At 46.3% G+C, this 20,651-nt stretch overlaps 1 protein-coding gene across 1 annotated transcript in view; it reads right to left on the reverse strand.

Annotated features, from left to right (window-relative positions):
* The window catches only part of LOC139048452 (sodium-coupled monocarboxylate transporter 1-like), an 82,160-nt gene extending 62,006 nt beyond the window's left edge, over positions 1 to 20,154 (reverse strand). The window contains exons 1-4 of the mRNA XM_070522840.1: positions 19,972 to 20,154; positions 18,537 to 18,927; positions 10,723 to 10,788; positions 8,122 to 8,173 (exon numbers count right to left, since the gene is read on the reverse strand). Coding sequence (XP_070378941.1) covers positions 8,122 to 8,173; positions 10,723 to 10,788; positions 18,537 to 18,878 — 460 coding nt within the window. The 5' untranslated portion in view covers positions 18,879 to 18,927; positions 19,972 to 20,154. The remainder of the gene's footprint in view (positions 1 to 8,121; positions 8,174 to 10,722; positions 10,789 to 18,536; positions 18,928 to 19,971) is intronic.
* Between the last annotated feature and the right edge of the window lie 497 nt (positions 20,155 to 20,651).

Genomic DNA, 20,651 nt, shown 5'->3' on the forward strand with positions numbered 1-20,651 from the left:
CATGCTGTTATGGCCACCCAGTGACCCAAGTAGCCTACCGGCTTGGGCCACTAGTGCATCGAGTGGAGCAGACGACGACACGTCGTGTGTCACTTGCTGGGCAAAAGTGAGTCCCAGTGAGTCAGCACTGGTTTTATACACGTTGTGAACAGGCGGGTAACGCCCTTATCACATGGGGGCGTATCGTGCCATGAACACAGAGCGCGCTGCATGCTGAGCGGATTAGATACAGATTACGATACATCCCCCTTCGTAAAGAAAAAAAAAACTAAGGACAAGGAGCGCTTTTAGCTCGGGAGAACAAAAAGAAAGTTAAAGAATCACTGCACATCCAAAACTACAGCAAAGATCAGAGCACTGAATACAGTCACGGCACTTGTTGAAAGTTCGCGTCATACATTAAGCGCCGAGGTGGTCTGCGTTGTCTTGTAGTCCTTGGAGCAGCTGCTTGTTGCGGAACTGTCGGCACAATGCTCGCTGTGCTGTTTGGGTTTTGCGCCGCCTCTGGGTCGTGTTGTGTGCTGGCAGGGGCAGCGTATTCTTGAAAAACACCTTCGTCGTCGTGAGGAGGACCGCTAAGGCGAAAAGATTCTCTGGTTGGCAGCAGATGCTCGCGGTTGCGTCGCAAGAGTTGCCCGTCTTCAGTCATGACAACGTATGACCTTGGTTGACCAGACGACTGAAGAACCCGAGCCTTTCTTCTCCATGATGAGCTGTCTTTTATTCTGACCGTTTCGCCGTTGTTGAGCGGTGCGAGTGGCCCTCTTGAGTAGTCTTTTTGCTGGCGTTTGTCAACCCGCCGGCTTTGTCCGACCTGAACGGCTGGTAGAGTTGTTCGCAGCGAGCGTCCCTGTAATATTTCGGCTGGTGACCAGCCGTATTCCAGTGGAGTTGACCTGTAAGCGAGAAGGCCAAGCCAAAAGTCTTGTTTAGCTTCAGTTGTTTTCTTCAAGATTCTCTTGACTACTTGTACCCCCTTTTCGGCGAGTCCGTTGGAGCGGGGAAAATACGGGCTTGAGGTCACGTGTTTGAAATCGTACACTTTTGAGAACATGGCAAATTCTCTACTGGAAAACTGAGGCCCGTTATCAGTGCATACCTCTACAGGTATGCCATATCTGGAAAATATGGCACTTGCTGCATCTACAGTAGTTTTTGCTGAAGTGTCTACGAGCTGTTGGACTTCGGGAAAATTCGATAGGGCATCATAAACACACAAGTAGGACCGACCTGCGTGGCTAAAAATGTCCATGCCGACGCGGTACCATGGTTGGTCTGGAACCGGACGCATAATCAAAGGCTCTTGCGGCAACTTGTAAGCGTACGTTTTACATACAGAACATGCCTGTGCAAACGTCTCGATATCAGTGTTCATTCCTGGCCAGAACACCAGGCGCCGTGCCCTTTCTTTGCACTTGTTAATTCCCATGTGGCCTTGATGAATTCTTGCCAGCATATCGCGCCTCATACTGGCCGGAATGACAATCTTACAGCCTTTCAAGAGAACCCCTTTTACTTCCGATAGCTCAGCGGCAAAAGGCTTGAACGGTCCTTCAATTGGTTGCCCGTTCTCCAGGTGCTTTAGCACAGCGGCGAGCTGCGTGTCCTTTCGTGTCTCGGAAGCCAGTTCTTTCCACGTGGTTTCGCTGACAAGAGAATCAACCACACTTACTGCGTGCACTTCGACGTCGTCGTTGTTGTTGTCTGCGTTATCTGCTGCGCCCTTAACGGAAGCCCTGGACAGCATGTCCGCCAGTAGAAGCTGTTTTCCTGGAACATAATGCATTAAAATGTCATAGCGTAGCAGACGCAAAAAAAATCTCTGCAGTCTTGGCGGCATGTCACCGATCGCCTTCTGCGATATGGAGATCAACGGACGATGGTCAGTCTCAACGACAACCTTCCGCCCATACATGAAATGGTGAAATTTCTCGCAGCCGAAAACTATGGCCATTGCTTCCTTTTCAATTTGTGAATAGCGTTGCTGCGTATCAGTAAGCACTCTGGAGGCGTACGCAACCGGTTTCCATGCACCGTTGTGATACTGCAGCAAGGCAGCACCGATTCCGTTTTGTGACGCATCGCATGATAACCTGGTTTCTTTTTCAGGGTCAAAAACTGATAGCAAGGGCTGCTTGCTAAGGCTGTCGCACAGCGCTCTCCACTCTTTTTCGTGATTTGCCGACCATTCGAAAACAGTGTCTTTTTTTAGCAAGCTTCTGAGAAGCGTTGTCCTTTCTGCTAGTGTTGGCAAAAACTTTCCAAAATAGTTCACGACACCCAGCATGCGTTGAACTGCTAGTTTATCACTAGGGGGTGCCATCTGCAACATGCACTCAACATGGGATGCATTTGGACGGATTCCTTCTTCGTTTATCACGTCGCCCAGGAATTCAATTTGTTGAACGCCAAACTCGCACTTTGCTGGATTGAACGTAAGGCCCGCACGTTCTGCCGCTTCTAGCGCTGATCTTAGACGTTGGTCGTGCTCTTGTTGGGAATTGCCCCACACGAGTATGTCATCGACATACACTCTAACGCCAGGAAGCGCGTCAAAAATTTCACTTAGGGTTTGCTGAAATACTTCGGACGCTGATGATATTCCGAAAGGCAGTCGCAAAAATCGATAGCGGCCGAAGGGTGTCGCAAAAGTGCATATCCTAGACGTCTCGTCATCTAAGGGAATTTGGTGAAACCCTGCGTTTGCATCTAGGCGAGTGAATACTCTTGCGCCGGCCAGCTCGGCCTCTATGTCTTCCCGCCTCGGCATCGCGTAGTGCTCGCGCTTGAGGCACTCATTTATTTTCCTGGGGTCCATGCAGACTCGCAGCTTCCCGTCTTTCTTTCGTACGATAACAAGGGGACTCACCCAGTCTGTTGGCTCAGTGACTTTTGCAATTATTCCGGCTTGTTCCATACGTGACAACTCCTCCCGAAGTGGCTCCTCTAAAGCCAGTGGCACTCGACGAGGTCTCTGAACCACTGGCGTGGCGTCCTTGCGAAGCACCATGTGGTATACTCGTTTGACGCAGCCGGTGCCAGTGAAAAGGTGACGAAAGCTGGCAACCACTTCTTCAGAGCTGTTTTGCGACACGCTGTTCACGCGTGAAATCAGTCCCAGGCGTTCACTCGCCTCAAGTCCTAGGATTGCTTGGCGCCCCTTTCGTGCCACGAAAAAGCTCAGCATGGCAATGCAACCATTTAAAGAGACTTCGGCCCGCATGACGCCAATGTGTTTGATTACATCTCCGCCGTAGGAGCGTAAAATCGCGCTGCTGGGGTACAGGGGCGGCTGTGGGTTCATTTTGGCGTATAATCCATAAGGCAACAAATTTGCCTGCGATCCCGTGTCAACCTTTAACTGAACTGCCACGTTCTTGATTTGGACTTCCACCGTCCAGTCATGCTTGCTGGACACATTCTTTGCGGATACGTCGAGAATCTCGAAATCGTCTTGGCCGCTTTGCAACTCGTCAACAACTGCCGTCGCTTTACAACATCTGGCAAAGTGGTTTTTCCGCTGACATCTCCGGCACGTTTTTCCAAAAGAAGGGCACCTTCTTGGGGAGTGTTTTCCGCCGCAGTTTCGGCAGTCATAACGTGTCTGTTCTCGGTTTTCGCGGCTCGTGCTAGTCCTGCTGATAGGATGCACTTGGTGTTCCTGGTTCCACATTTCCTTGTGAGTTGCTGATGCTTCAGCTGCTTTACAGGCTTGTTCTGCTTTCTGCAGGGTCAAGTTGTTGTCCCTGAGGAGCTTTTCACGTACCGTGTCGTCATTTATCCCGAACACAATTTGGTCCCTGACCATCGATTCCGCCAAAGCTCCAAAGTTGCAAGCACGTGCTTGATTCTTCAGGTCTCGTAAGAAATGCTCCACTGGTTCGCCAGCAGCTTGGATTCTTCTCCTGAACATATACCGCTCGTGAACCTCATTGGTCTGTGCAATGCAATACTCATCAAATTTTTTCACCACTGTGGCATAGTCGTCGTTCTTCTCGCCTGCTGCAAACGTGAAGGTGTTAAAGACTTCAATGGCCTCTGCGCCCGCGACGCTCAAAAGCAACGCTGTCTTCTTGGACTCAGTCCGAGGCTTTTCTGCGACCCCTGACGCCGTGAGGAAAATTTCAAACCTTTGTTTGAAGAGCTGCCAGTTCTTGCGCAGGTCGCCTGTTGTAAGGAGCGGCTCCGGTGCTTTGAGGAAATCCATTTTCCGCCACAGGATCGCTGGTCTTCACGCGTCGTGCAGGAAGTGCATTGCCATGCTAACCACTTCTGACACCATGCATCGAGTGGAGCAGACGACGACACGTCGTGTGTCACTTGCTGGGCAAAAGTGAGTCCCAGCGTTTATTCAGCACTGGTTTTATACACGTTGTGAACAGGCGGGTAACGCCCTTATCACATGGGGGCGTATCGTGCCATGAACACAGAGCGCGCTGCATGCTGAGCGGATTAGATACAGATTACGATACAACTAGGTACGTGCTCGGGGTCGTGATGCATCATAGTCGTTTCATTGTCACCATTCTAGCTTCCCCAATTTATTCAAATGCTTGGACCACTGGGACTGTGGTCCGCTTGTGGTCGTGATGCCTTCGCGGTCATTGCATCGCCATCGTTCCAGCTTTGTCATCCGACACTTGTCATGCCGTGGTCGCATTCCATCGTCGTCATACAGTTGGCGAAAATTTGTTGTTACACTAACATAGTTATACAGTCATGGTCGTTCAATTGTCGTGATTCCAGCTTAGTGGCTCTATTCTGCTTATGCGTCCGTCGTCAGTCTTGCTACTCCGACCGAGTGGTCCAAGTTCTCTAATAGCTTAGGCCACTAGGTACTCGTATGTACTTGGGGCCGTGATGCTGCCGTACTCGTTGCGTCATCGTCATTTCAGCTTTGTCATCCGGCTCGTCATGCCGTCGCCATCACGTTGTCGTTTAATTATTGGAGTCACTTCAGTAATGTCATCCCGCCGTCGTCATGCAGTCGACGCCACACCGCCTTCATCTTTCCTTTGACGTCAACCTTCGCCATTGCATTGTAATCATACTGCAGTGTAATCATGATTATGCTACCCTTTTCATGCTGTCATCGCCAGACCGCCGCTATCATGCCTCCAATGCCAGAACGTCGTCCTTGTGCCATCGTGCTCGTGCTATCATTGTCACCCCAACTTAATCATCCGACTCTTGTCATGCGATCATCGTCACACCATCGTCGTCATACAAGTTTCCTGAAACAGCCATTGTCATGCCATTGTCATAATAAACTCAATAAACTCGTCGGCATTCCACTGTTATCATACTACTGCAATCGAATCGTCGTCATACAGTCGCCGTGATGCAATAGTTGTCATATGGTCATCGGAGTACTGTCGCAATCGTTTCATCATCATCGTTATAGCGTCGACAGCCGGCTCGCTTTATGTCGTTGTCCCACCGTTGTCATCAATGCAGTCGTCGTCACATTGTCGTTTCATCATTGCCAGTACTTCAGTATCTTCATTCAATTCTCGTCCTGCTGTGGTCGTCATACCACCGTCGTCGACCCATCGATGCTATTTCTTATTTGTTATTCTGATGCAATCATACCGTCCTCATTTATTCGTGACTATGCCGGCGTTGCCATGTTATTGTCGACATTCTGTCGTCGTCACACAGACGCTATTATGCATACGTTGTGCAAGTGCCATCGACATGCCGTCTTTGTCGTGCTTTCGTTGCCATTCCCGCTTCTTCATCCGGCTATCGCCATACCGTCAGCGCCACGCCATTGTCGTCATGCAGTCTTCGCCATCTCATTGTCCTCTGTAGTTCTCATGTTGTGTTCGTTATCCCATGGTCATAAACGAAATAGCGAGTATCATTTTTGTGATATCGTCGTCATTATACGCCTTTGACGTTTGATCGATATCATGTCTCCGTCTTTCCATCGCCACTGCATAGGCGTCATGCAGCCGTCGTCATTCCTTTGAGCTCACGACCAAACTTGGCAAGCGAGTGCCATAGCAAAGTGCGACGATATTCGAGTATGTGGCGTACAAACGAAGCAACAGATGTATCAAAATTATCACTACACGTGTTTAATAAACCTGACTTGAAGACTAGTATCCTTCGCTACTTTTCTCAATTGCTATTCGCATTACCATCGACCGTCATCGTGACATGAGCTCCGCCGTAATATTTTTGTTGCGAAATGAGCCTTGCAGCATATTTCGCCTACAGTGCTGAAACTGAGACTTAACCAAAATATGATACTGCTATGTTCTGGAATAGGGCTAAAATGATTTAGCATTCCAGCAAGAAGGCCGCGCGAATAAATTGATAAATTATTTTAAGCGTGTTCACGTGCGGCGAACAGTAATGAGGCTCACGCACGATGTAGATTTCTTACTGTTCGACATTAAACAGCCATGCTACCACGGGTGGCCTAAATTATTTTGGAGTGTCCCACCACTGCGTGCCTCATAATTGCAGTTCTGGCACGTGAATGAACAGAATTAAGATATTTCGCACAAGGAAACTCATGATGTCATGATGACAATGATCAGCACATATGTACCGGACTTCTACGTAACGAATTACATGTAATGTTCACTGTTGTCAAAAATGGCGTACGGTTTTTGTCCTAGGAAAGATACAGGTGTCTTCAAGTTTTTGAATTTGCCAAACTGCACTTCCCTGGTTTGTCGAAAGTATTGGAATTAAATACTTCGGGAATGATGATTTTAAGATACGGTATACACCAGCCCTTTCCTTAGACAGAAAGAACTGTATGTGATCCCCAAGACGGCAACGAAGTATGGAGGAAGAACGCGGCAATATTATGTTCCAGCGATATTTAATAATTACCGATGCCTGTGTTAGAAGCTAACACCAAGACGCGGTATCCAGAAATTACTCAGGATTTTCGACGTTTAAAAGATTATTTTGTATAAATTCTTCAATATTTCGTTCCGACCAGCTAATAGCTAACTCCGCAAATAACCGCATGCTATTTTCCGTGACCTGACTGTCAGGCACTGCCAGTCAAGCCCTCTGAGACTTTGGCGGGCCTGCTATCTGTATTTTGTTTTTCTTTATGCACAATAAAGATTGTGTTGTATTGCGTGGTATTGTATTGTATGTATCCGCACCAACTCACCCTAACAGGTTCTCTTATGAACTTTATGTCCAATGTCAAGAAATAATCAAGCGCTGTGCTTCACAAAAGACCCTGATACTGAGTAACCATAATACTCTGCGCAATAGCTGTACCTGTAATAACACTGCCCTACCTTCCAGCGCGCACATCGACCAAACTGGCTAACCTCCCTGCATTTCCCTCATTTTCTTTCTCCTGGATGAAGTTTTCAGTGTCGCTGCCAGATGCCTTCACAACAAAACCTAGGGACGATGACCTACGAAGTTTTATATTGGAATTGCTCGCGCAGATGAGCATTATCAAGGGCTACCGAGGACGCACTGAAATTGCCAAGCCAGCTGGTTCTTTTTGCTGTATCTGCGCAATGCTGATAAAGGTTCGTAAGAAAGTCGCATACAAATTTTCGATTACTATTGATAAGTTACCCAGTTTATTTCTTGAGGCGCTAATTGGTAACTGCGATCAACCATATTTTTGAATGGAGTAATTGTAGTCGGTTACTGGGCTTTTCTGTAAAGTGTAAAAGCCAGATATGTACACATCTTAACATACCCGATGAGCAAAGCCAGTCCGACTGTCGGATTCGAACCCTGTCCTCTGAGCACACCAGTCCGTTGCCCTACCCATTCAACCACGCAGTTCCCAGGCTCCCGGGTAGGCGGGAAGACGGTTACATACAAACATAGATATTAAGACAGATAGTTGACCTCCTGAAAGTGCGTGAAGTACCTTATGTCTGTTTTTACAGAATTAATAACGCTGCCATAAAAAAAAAGCTTCTATACTAAAATAACTAGGCCTTTACATTTCGTCAGATGTGCCATGGCACCAGCATTTACTTCATCTTTTGTAACTTTTTACAAGGAGTGGTAAGTGTAATCATATTTTATTGTTATTTCTCAACGGCCTGTGTAATTCCCGCAACGGGCGTTTTGGCTTCGTCAATAAAAAAACACGTGAAATAAGATGTACTCTACCTGTTTCAAGTGCCAAGGATGCTGCGAAAATAGAGATAGCACCGACACTTTGCTGAAAGAAGCAAAAGGGAAGATGTTTCAAACGCATGCATTACCTTCCTTCAGTGAATAGCACAATTTGCGAGATAGTAGGGCTACTTTTTTTTTAGTAGGGCTACGGCGTGCGCATCGCGGTGACGTAATGGCTTTGGCGTTGCGTTACTGAGCCCGAGGGCGCAGTATCAAATCCCACCGAAAGTGGCAGCCACATTTTGACGGGAATTAAATAAAAATACACCCTTGTACCACTCATACAGTTCACGTTACAAAAACACATTTCGTCAAAATTAATCCCGAGTATGCCTCTACGGGGTACGTCATAATCATATCGTGCTTTTGGCATACGAGTCTCACAATTTATTTAAATTCTACGGCCTGCGATATTGACCTGTTTACATTGTAGGAAAACACCATCAAATGTACTTCTTGGGCCTTTCGCGAAAAATTTCATTTAAAGCGGTGCGCCAGGTTAACTAATAATGTCTCCAAGAAACTATAAAAAAAGGAAAGTGTAGTGTTAACAAAGCTTCCTCAGTAGTCAGAATCTTCATCGTCTTAATATCTGAAGGAAGGCGATAATCGCAGTTTCTTGTAACTTTCATAACTGCTCGTTGCCTACTATGCACGTTATCGTCGCTAAAAGTTCTAGCTCTAAAAAAATTGTCGGTTGATCATTTTCCAAGAATGCACGTAATGTGCGAAGGACGGCACCGTTGTCACTGTGCTGTGACGGTGACTGGTCTAAATTCGTCAAACCCACAAACACTTTGCCAAGCAGACCATTCAAAATTTCGATTAAGGCTGGAAACATCCGTCCATAAAATTTCCGCGCGTCCTGATTTCAGGTACCTTCTAGACGCACAACGCAACTATAAACAATCCTACTGTGAATGCGAAATTCCATCACACATTCCGCATTTTAAGCCTCCAATCTTTACAAGAAATTAAAGCAGTTTGGCTCTACAATGATGCATTTGTACACTCCTGACGACATTCATTGACCTCTGTAGCCAGAATATAGAAGATGAGAAATCCCCGAGCATGAGCAATTCGCAAGTATAGCACATGCAGATTTCACGCAGTAGAAGAAACAAATACATGAAAGGCTCAATGTTATGGGAGGATGTAATCGGTCAAAGACTGCAAATAGCCTGATAGTATCTGCATAAGAAGTTACCATTTTTACAGAAGCCCGTTAACAACTTTAAGCAGGACTGCGTCTATGGATGGATTCGCACGCCATGCCCAAAATAATTTCTAGCCTTACGTATATGTATATGCTAGGACACATTGATTGCAATGCTGAAAATGGCAGATTTTCAACGAGAATTATGCATAAGTAGCATATAAGACACATTTTTTCGCCAGCATTGTTTCATGGCCTCTATAAATTGCGTTTGGAAATGTCGTTTATACCTCGGATGCTTGACAATATGTTTCACACTCTGGCAGAAATAGAAATGAGCCTTAGTTTGCGAAGAGAAGGCACTAGCGCAAAGGAAAGAAAGATTATTCTACACACCCACATCCGAAGAACGCTTCATATTGGATCCGTCCGCCATACTGTTCTCACGGAATACTCCAACACTATCAACACATGCCGGTTAGGTGCTTTTAGCAATAAGTAAATAAATTTACTTGTTGCTGCGCGATCTTCTTTTCGGGCTTCTGTCTTATTGCATGAATTCATTGACACCTCATTTATGCATGGCTGCCACATCACGTTCTTGCGTAATAGTTGATACTATGTCACATTTCATGAAGTGCCCGAAATGTAAAAGATTTCTAGCTTTAAGTCTGCAACCTATGCCTCTGTGCCAGTTGGCCGAGACCACAGTGTAGGCACGCTCACTACGCTTTCTCGTTATGCCCGTTGACATCTTCGGCACATCTGCTTACGTTCACCAAGAAACTGTTCCGTCATCGGGTCTTACTCCCTCTTATATGCACATGGCGGCAGCAGCAGCAGCAGCCGCCGACATTGTGCGGACTCTTGTGGTTATGATGTGATAAAAGACCCCAAGGCAAAGCGTCGGCCTGAGACTCAAATGGTCTTGTAGTCGTATCTCGCAACTATTGTGCTCAGTGATTGTTTTCCCTTTTGAATTTTGCCTGTTATATTTGCTTTTACCTGGCCCGTTACAGACGGTGTCCTGGAATCGGCGCCTGATCAATGGCCCCAGCATTAAGCAATCAGGCTTGCCCTCATTATTTATCTCTATCAGTCAATATGGGGTTTCTTTAAAACATGAAGACCTTGTTAAAGCACTCCAAAAAAAGTTTAGAGTCCGCATGCCGGAAATAGTGCGAAATGACAACGTATAACTCGCACGATATTCCTACGCGTGGGCTTGGAGACAGCGGGGGAAAAAAGGGGGCGGGAATGAGGACTTCAGTAATCTGTCACCAAAAAGTGCAAGTCGCCCTTTAATCACCGGATTTTTATTTTTATTCGTCATTGCTTTTATTCGGATTATCTACGCGCTGCAAGATTCTGTGCCGATCGTAGGAATGGGCACTACGAAGCAGCATTGAAGTCATTAAGCTCTTTGTTGTACTTACCGTTAAAAAGATGTAAATAGCACATGCAGTGAATGATATAGCGCTGTTGAAGCGCATACGGATGTACTGCGGAAAGAGAAATCGTAAAGGATGGCGTTAATACGTGTTCGATACGGTGACTATCTGCGTTAGTTGTTTGGCATGAGAGAGTGCCCATGTTCTAGCACAACGAATAATGATGCGCACATACATTGAGTGTAGGGGCATAAGAAACGTTAAACTATCAACCCCAGATGTTCTTCCAGAAGCGATAGTGCATGTGTACGTGAAAGCAATCAGTAAAAGCAGTGCAGACCCACTACAAATGCGTGCCAGACGAAACACGCTGCAGATATTGTACCTCCTTTTGCGATAAGGATGGCGAAGTTATGCTACCGAACACTGAAGAGTCAACTGCGAAAATGTTATCTGGTGTCTCACTTCCGTGCCGCTTTTTATCGAAATGCATGCGATAGGAATACGACAAAAACATTGCCTTTCAATATGACTCCACAGTAATGTATTCGCCTATGGATTCTGCAATTCTGCTAGCGTTCTATTGAGCTGTAATGCATTATGAATGATGTTTTCTGTACGGAAAAGTTATTTACTCTGACCAGACATTATGTTCACCAGAATATATTTTTACACGTTGTAGCAGTTATAACACTCGAAAGCAGCCTTAGGAAGCTTGAGCAATTATTTGAAGCAAAATTTTTGCATAACACCTGTAATATTTCGCGCACATTACCCTAAAATGGCCAGCTTAAAAACTTGTAGCTCAAACTTTATCAATCGATAACCCTGCACAAGAAATAGGTAACGCATTTCTGTACACTATTTCTGTCAGGATATCTGTAGCGGAAAAATTAGAATATGCGAATTTAGAGCTTGCATGAAGTTACTGCCTTATTTACGAGGGTTCTGCAAAAGTACTACTTCGGAATTCGTTGTATATTTCAGAACAGTGTGTAGTGTACCAATTCTGTTTAGAGGCTTCTGGTATCCCTTTTCATTGCCCACTTAAAGTTCTATTGGTCAACAAATACGAACTCGCTCAGTTCTCTGTTTTGCTGAAGAGCTGTAGACTTGATAATTTAGACTTGTTATTCTATGATTTCCGACAATTTTTCTGAACTGTCGCTGCCTATATAAATATGACGCTTGCTGCAGTGTATCTATATATTAACCTTTTCTTTTATTTACAGCAAATCATATGAAATTCAGTGCACTGGTTTCTGAGACATACAATTTCTTCATTCTGATGTGTTGAGATGCAAGCGTCCAAGCTCAAACTTCCTGTTAAGTTCAGTCACAGATTCGTCACATACATAGATATATATTAGGTATGCATATAAATAGAGAACTCAGCTGGCTAGTGGCATCTCACGAGTTTGAATGCCGTTCTTGTTACAGAAGATAATCACAACCTAATGGATGGATGGAATAACTTTACTGGAAGGTCCTGCGAGCTACGGGGCACAAAGCCCCATAGAGCGGGCTACTCCCAAGTTGAGACCGGGAGTTGCAACTCCCTGGTGGCATCGTGGACTCACTGGACGGCCCAGAGCTGCTCCGCCAGGAACGTGCTGCGTAATGCTTCTTGTAGCCTGCCGTACTCGTGATTCTTGTTTGCGTGGGTCCGACCACACGGACAGAGCAAACGGTGCACGTCTAGTGTGCTGTGGTAATTTTCGCAATATGAAGTGTATCGCTCAGGCATGTAGTGATGTAGTCTTTTCTGCGTGGGGTACGTGTTGGTTTGAAGCATTTTGAACGTGAGGGCTTGAGGCCGGGTGAGCTCATTGAGAGGTGTGCGGTATATTCTGCGATCTAGATAAAAGTGCTTTGTAATCTCGTTGTATGTGGAGGGAGGGTCCCGATTCTCGCTGGGATGGTCACGACCAGAATAGGTGGCGTCGCGGAGGGTTAGGTCTCGCGCGTTCCTGTGAGCCATCTCATTGAGATTGGGAGGGACGTCCTCGATCTATCCGAGGTGTGGCGGGAACCAGCAGATGGTGTGATGCTGCAGCGGTACGGATGTATTGACTATTTGTACTGCTTGTCTTGCAATGGCTCCTTTCTCAAAGGCTTTGACGGCCGAGCGTGAATCGCTGTAGACGTGGGTGGTGGTCGGATCTATGAGCGCGAGTGCGATGGCCACCTGTTCTACTATCTCGGATTTGTGGGTCTTGGCTGAGAGAGCGTTTGTGACTTCACCTAGCTCATTGATTGTGGTTGCAACGAAGGCCTCCCCGGACGGGTACTGCGCCGCGTCTACGAAACAGGCGAGGATCGTCTTACGAAATACGTGCATTTCGCGCAGGATGAACGATCCACGTGCCAGCCTTCTGGGTTGATGGTGCGCTGGGTTTGTGTTCCGCGGTATTGGGCGAACCGTGTAGGATTTGCGGGTGCCCGTCGGAACGCTTTTCTATAGAATCTCGATTGCTGTGATGTTATGATCCAGTTTCGTTACGATTTCTCTACCCAGTTTGGTTACAGAGAGTATTGTCAGTTGAAGCCGTTCTTGAGCTCCGGTGATTTCTTCGAGTGCATTGTGTACTCCCAGTTGCAGCAGGAGCTCTGTCTCGGTGTTGTTGGGGATTCCCTGCGCTAGTTTGACTAGCTTTCTCAGTTGCCCATTGAGTTTGTGCATTACCGCATGTGTAATGGTGACTGTGTATCTGTGCATGGCCGCCTCGTGCGTGAAATGGCATAGCGCAAAGGAGTGTATTAGCTTGAGCATATTTTCTTCCTTAAGGCCGTGTTGTCTTTTTGCTACGCGTCCTATGAGATTCAAAGAATTATTCTACTTTGTCACGATTTTCTCCACTGCCACGGCGTTAGAGCCGTTGCTGTCAATGAGCATGCCAACCACTCTGATTTTGCTGACGTGTGGAATGGTTCATCCGTCTTTTGTTAAGAGAGTAATGGCGTGTGTGTCTGATTTAGCTCACTGGCTTGGGGCTGCTTCTCGATGGTTTGTAGACAAGGAGCTCCGACTTCGCGGGCGAACATAGCAGGCCTGTGGGAGCGCTGTATTCCTCGATCGCGTTGATCGCTTGCAGTAGAGCTTTTTAGTTGATCCCAGGCTACCTCCGGGTATCCAGAGCGTTACGTCATCTGCGTATATGGTGTATTAATGCGACAGCGTTAAGGAGCTCGTGTCGCAGAAAAGCCGGTGTCGTCGGCGTTGGCCGTGAGCGATAAATCCCAGCAGGCACTTCATGAATAAAAAACAACTTGCAAGATGGGCTGGGCGGGAATCAAACCAGGGTTTCCGGAGTGTGAGACGGAGGCGCTACCACTCAGCCACGAGTTCGATGCTTCAAAGCGGTACAAAAGCGTCTCTAGTGAATGCGGTGTTGCCTTAGAAACGAGCTGTTTGTAAGGCTCCGGCGTGCGTCGCTTGCTCAGGCGCACATTTCGTTGCCGCGCCGAACGCGGCGCTGCTCGACGCTCACCGCCACTCTTACACCCTTGGCGGGTCGACGCTCTTACACCCCTTGGCGGGTCGACGGGAACGCTGTCGCGTTCCACTCTTGAAGGCGAAGCTTAAGCGTCCTCCAATTTTTTTACGTTCTCGATTTGTTCCAGTCTCTTGCCTCGGCCGGCTAGCGCAAGAATAGAAAGCGTCGGAGAGATGACAGAACCTTGTGGGGTGCCCTTGCTGCCCTGCTTGTATTTCTGGGACTTGATTTCTCCTAGACGGAGGGTGGCCGTTCTGTCACTCAGAAACGATATTGTATAAGCGTAGAGTCTAGTGCCGCGGTTGAGGTTAGAGATCGTGTCCTGTATGTAGTCATGTGATAAATTATCGAAGGCTTTTTCGAGGTCTAGCCGTAAGATTACTCTCGCGTCTCTCGTGTCTGCATCAATGATCTCGTGCTTCAGGAGCTTCATGGCGTCTTTTGTGAATAGCCCGGGTCGAAAGCTGATCATTCTTGCGGGCTAGATATCTTTTCTTCGAGATGTTTCGCGAGCCTGTTTAGGACCGCGTGCTCGGCTACCTTGCGGACGCAACACGTCTGCAAGGTCGGTCTGACGTTATTGATTTTGGACGCCCTACCAGGCTTTGGGATGAACACGATGAGTGCCGTTTTGTAGTCTTCGGGCAGTGCTCCGTTCCTCTGTGAGGGTTTCGACTGAGGTTTCGTCGAGGTTTTTAAGTGCCTTGTTAGTTACGCCATCCGGCCCACGCGCTGACTTGCTGTTTAGGTTCTGAAGCGCCGTGCGCAAGTCTTCGGTTGAGAAGTCCGGATCTAGATCTCGGTTGGCGTTGCCGCGACATACTTCGGCGGTCATGACTATAGCATTTTTGGCCAGCGGGTGGTACTTATCGGCGAGACGGTCAACGAGGTAATTTCCCGTGGTAATCTTGAGTTTCTCGTGCATGATCCTGTTGAGCGTGTGACTATGGTCCGTTTTGGTTCTGGTTCTGTCTAAAATGTGTTTGCGCAGGTGCTACGTCGTCCCGCTGTTCGTGCGGCCGTCCGCGACGTCGCACACTTCTTTCCACTGCTGGTTATATAGTTACCTGCAATATTCTGCAATCAGGCGGTTGAGGGAAGACATTCTTTTCCTGAGCCGTCGATTGTGTTTTTCTTCTTTGCATCTCTTGGTGAGCGATTGTTTGGCTTCGAGCATGTGAGTCAGTCAGCTGTCCAAGCTTTGAACGGGGAGATCTGTTTCTATTTCCTTCGTTGCCGCCTTAATGGCGGCCTTTAGTTTCGACGTCCCTTCTTCCATTGATTCTTTGTCTGTTCGGCCTTAGTGTCTTTACTCGCGGAGCTTGTCCCAGTCGACGTACGTCATCTTTCTGGGTTCTCTAAAAGGGGTGTCAATCGTTCTCTCAACATGGTTATGATCGCTACCCAGATCCTCGAAGAGGTTGTTCCACTGATAGTTTGGAACGTTCCGGGCGAAAGTGAGATCCGGCGTTGTGTCGTGGTTGACCGAGTTAACCGTTCTTGTAGGGTATGCGGCGTTCGTGATGAGCGTTAGGTCAAGTTCATCGGCGTCGTTTAGTAAGTCCTTGCCTTTGGCCCTGCTGGCGACGTATCCCAAGGTCTTGTTAGGGGCGTTGATGTCCCCGGCCACAATCATGGGGTTGTCGCCGGCACGGTTGCGGTCGAGCTGTAATATTTGCATAAATTTTTGTGCTCTGTGCTTGGGGATGCTGTAAACGTTTGTGATAAATTTATTCTTGGCGTTCTTGGCTCTAGGGAAGACTTCCGTGAGAACGAATTCGCAGTTGCTGCGGTCGTGATTAACGTTGTGTGTCGTGTGGGCTAGCTTGTTGCTGACCAACGTGGCGATACCTCTGCATTTGTGCAGCGGTGACGTAGCGGTCACGTCATAGTCGGATAGCGAGGGTGTAGCGGTATTTGTCTCTTGTAGGAGAATGACTTGGTGTTTGTCTTCTTTGGCTCAATTTGATTGCTGCAGGGGGGGCCTTTTTGCGGACGTAGACCTTACAATTCCATTGCCAAAGGTTAAACGGGTCAGTTTGCGCAGCCATCTTTGTTGGCGTTGGGTGGCATTTGTGAGGCCGCGTTGTTTCTTTGTCTATCGAGTGACAACGCTCTAGGTAGCTATCTCAAACTTTATAGTACTCCTTTAATGGAATACAAGAAGCTGCTTCCAACGTGAGCAATTTGATAAAGAAATCAGTATTTTTTAACGGCCGCATCGGTCACTACCGTGGAAATTGCAAGCACACACATTTTTGAACAAGATAACAACTAGCGATGAAGGTAGACGGGCTTTGCAAGACACGTTACGGTATCAAACCGCTGAGAAGATTCAGTAACAGTCTGTTCTATCAAAGATGCAGGAGATATTACGCTTGAAAAACTTTTGGCCCTTTATACGCACTGTCTCAAGGCTTCAAGTGCACCAGAGAGTTCGAATAATTCAAAAATTGTACTTGTAGCGGTGCGACTATCACCTTCAGAACCGGTCAAAAAGAAGACCGCTCACGTGCAGGTAGCGCGGGACGCACATAGTAAACACTTTTCGGCCCACATATTAAACCATAAGAAGAGAGACGCTAAATATTTGAATAATTGTAGGCTCATTGGATTCATTTAAGTATGGAATAAATTATTCATAACGATAATTTTCAATGGAATCAGCCCAGCATATAGACTTCAATCAGCCAAGAGAACAAGCAGACTTCAGGAACTTATATTCTACAATGAACGCGTCCACGTGATCAATCAGAAGACTAAGAAATCCGGGGAATGCAACCAACCTCTCTTAATGGCTTTCATAGATTACGAAAGGTCATTTCATTCAGTACAGATACCAGCAGCCATAGAGGCATTGCATATTCAAGAAGTACAGGTGGTATACGGGAATATCTTGGGAAATATCTATGAACATTCCACTGGTACCTTGCTTCTCCACAAGGAAAATTTGAAGATTACCTATCAAGAAAGTGGTCAGGCAAGAAGAGACTATCTCCCCAGTGCTATTCACTGCCCGCTTAGAAGCTATTAGAATGGGAAGGCATAGGAGCGGAGATCAACGGCCAATATCTTAGAAACCATCGATCAGATGGCATTGTCCTGTTCAGCAACACTGGCGATGAATAGCATCAAATTATTAAGGGCCTCATCTGAGAAAGTGCAAGAGCAGAAGCCACTGTAGCGCCAAGAACCACGGACAAAGAAGAAGACAGGACACCATGGGTGCCCGTCATGTCCGGTCCTGGTTCTTGTCCGTGTTTCTTTGCGCTACAGTGACATCAGTGCCTATCAACGAACACGCCCAAGAAGTTATACTGTGTAAGGGCGGTTTTGACGATCAACATTCAGAAGACAAAGGTAATATTCATCAACCTGGTCACACAACAAAACTTGATGATTTCCAGTCACCCTCTAAAATCTGTGCAGGAGTACGTATATGTAGGTCAATTACTCAAAGGGGACTCTGATCCTCATAGAAAAACTTACAGAGGAATAAATATGGATTGCGGTGCATACGACAGCCATTAACAAATCCTGACTGGGCGTCTAACATATGGGATAGAAACTTGGGGTAGACCGCGCAAAGAGTAATGGGGCGAAAAATTGTTGCTTTAATGTTAAAAGACATGAATGAAGTGGTGTGTATAAGAGAGCAAGCGGAGATAGCTGATATTCTATGTAAAGATTAAGACTAGAGGATGGCGCTGCGCAAGTCTTGTAAAGCGTAGCGCACATCCCCATTGGACCATTAGAGCTGCAGCTTAGGTGCCAAGTGCAGAGAAGCTCAGTTGAAGATGGCAGAAAATTAGATGGGGCGATGAAATTAATAAATTCTTAGGCACAAGTTGGAATCAGCTAGCGCAAGACAGGGGTAGTTGAAGATCGCCGGGAGTTGCTTTCATCCTGCATTCGACATAAAGATAGGCTAATGGTGACATCGCTTATATTGGTACAGCGCTTGAGATGACACAACGCAAACAAAATGAACTCAACTAAATGCTTTCGCAACAATACACCTGTCCGTGTATTATTATTATTAATATTATTGCTATTATTATTATTATTGTTATTGTTTGATAGGAACACACAATCATAAACGGGTGGACATAGAAAAATTCTGAAAAGAAGCATTCATACTCAATTTTGAAGTAAAGCCTAACCTCCAAAAAGCAGGGCTCCCTTGAGCGAGTTGCTTTTGTACCGTGATGAAACCACTGAATACGATTTCCGGCACTGCTCTTGTCGAAAGTGCCGAAGCGTAGGTGATATATGTGACAGCATATCGGTCTTTTTGCCGTCTATGAATTTTGCACTGTTCGCAAAGAATGATCCATTCAAGAACAAGTGAACGCCGCTCACCTCGAAGATTGAAGTAACGCCAAGGTCGTAGATTACGGGCACAAATACGCGCGTAGCCAAAGGGAAAAGTAATAGAGGCGTCACCGCACCCCATTGCACGTGCCAGCCGTACGCGTAGTAGTGGGCAGGCAAAGCGACAAGCCCCGTCGATGAAAGGATGGATGCCACGGTTGAAGCTGCCAGAGGAAGCATCATGAGCGTCCGGCTTCCTAGAAACACTTCAACCGCTGCGGAATTCGAACCACTCTGTCGACAATGTTTTTGCCGTAAGGAGAACCAAAGACCCAGGGAAAGGTTTGCGAGGACCAGAACTCCAAACAGGACATATTCCAGGACGTTCATCGCCGACCAGGTCTCTTTCCTCCCGTTCTCAAAGCCTGTAGTGTCCTTCCTGCAGGATGCACTCGGATGTTAAATCACTCTGCAAAGAGCAAACCTTTCGCGACGCTCTATGCTCACATCGCACAAATCTACTTTTCTTGGCACTTAGCGCACTACCTTTTACGCTCAGTGCAACGGCTTATACTAGATTAAGAAAAAGAAACTCGTTTCTTTTTGGAGAGAACGAATACGAATTATTCATTTGTGTTATTTTAGTTCTAAGTACAGTTCCAAAGAAGATATGTAATCTGCAGGTATTTAGCATGCATATTGAATTGTCTTGCGTAAATAAAATACCTAATACAAATGCATAATAATAATATTGATAATAATAATAATAATAACAACAATAATAATACGTTTAGCAAGATATACCAATTGAAAAATTGAACAAAATTCTAAACATACAGGAATACGCAACAGCGTGAAGAAATAAATAGGCTAGTAGCCGTAATAAAACAGTGCTAAGTTCCAATCAGTATCATTATATATTGGTGTTCTCCCAATATATGCTGTTACACTGTCGGTACTATAGTGTGGACAACTTCTAACCTTATTTCGCAATAGCGAAATAAATTATTCTGGTGTCGTTATTGTAAACTTAATAAATTGGGCTGTTTGATTTCTAGACTCTAATACTGCTATGCTTTGAAGAATGAGAATTCACAGCTAGATTGTTTTAAAGCCTATGAACATCCAAATAACTCACAAAATTGCATTGTTGAAAATTTACTTCACTTTGCCTCGTGAGTGTTTATCGAATGATAATCCTGTTACTGAATCAGGTACAGGTTACCCGCTAACGCAATGAGAAATGCTACTTCGTATGACATAAATACATTTACCATGCACAATGTGATGTCATAGTACTTTATTTATTACAATGGCGGATTTCTTCTGTCAGCTTTTGCAAAAAATGACCCTACATAACCAACTGCATCAGCTACTCCTTTCGCTAAACGCCCATTTTTTACGTGCAAAAGCCCCTTTTTTCTACGCGCACATTCGATACAGAAGAGTCCCACACATTCGAAGGAGAAAATCGCATACGTACCCGTAGCCCCCTCAAGCTCGTTCGTAGCGTATGTAGTGGGCTTTCCTTTTTCGTTTTAACACTCTATCGTAGGCGCACTGTAATCTCATGCCCTCATCACGAACGCAGTTCGTATTTGTACTGCACCGCTGCGCAGGCTAGCCTATTCTCCAGTACAACAATTAAGCTCAAAGCGAGGGGAGTAACGTGGGTTATGGTAACAGGGCGACTGGTAAGGGAAACAGCTGTTTCTCGTTTCCGCGTTGTTGAAACTACCCCGCACAGTGTTCCAGGTAACTAGCAATGCGCGCAGACTGGCTACACCTCTTGCGAAATTATCGCTCGTTGCCGGGCAGGAGACGCGTATGGGTGGTGTTTGAAACATGGCCTCCATGACGTGTTTTCGGCTGCGCGATTGCATGCGGGGACTGCTGTCAGCCAAAGCATAACCTTCAAGATTAATACTTTTTACTCAGTAGCGGCTGTCGCTGAGGCGTGGATTCGGACATCGCGTTATGGCGAGGTCAGAATAAATTGCGCTAATTGCGCGAGACATCATGCACAGGCCTCTCATACCCTATATTCGTATTTCCGCTGTTAATTATCGTTTGCGCATGCTTGACTAAATTTTCCACTCTACGGCTTTGTTCAACGGTATGCCATTTCTCGAACGAGCGACGCATGAAAGAGTATCTGGTGCA

This window comes from Dermacentor albipictus, chromosome 8, assembly GCF_038994185.2.
Source record: "Dermacentor albipictus isolate Rhodes 1998 colony chromosome 8, USDA_Dalb.pri_finalv2, whole genome shotgun sequence".
In the NCBI taxonomy this organism is placed as follows: Eukaryota; Metazoa; Arthropoda; class Arachnida; order Ixodida; family Ixodidae; genus Dermacentor; species Dermacentor albipictus.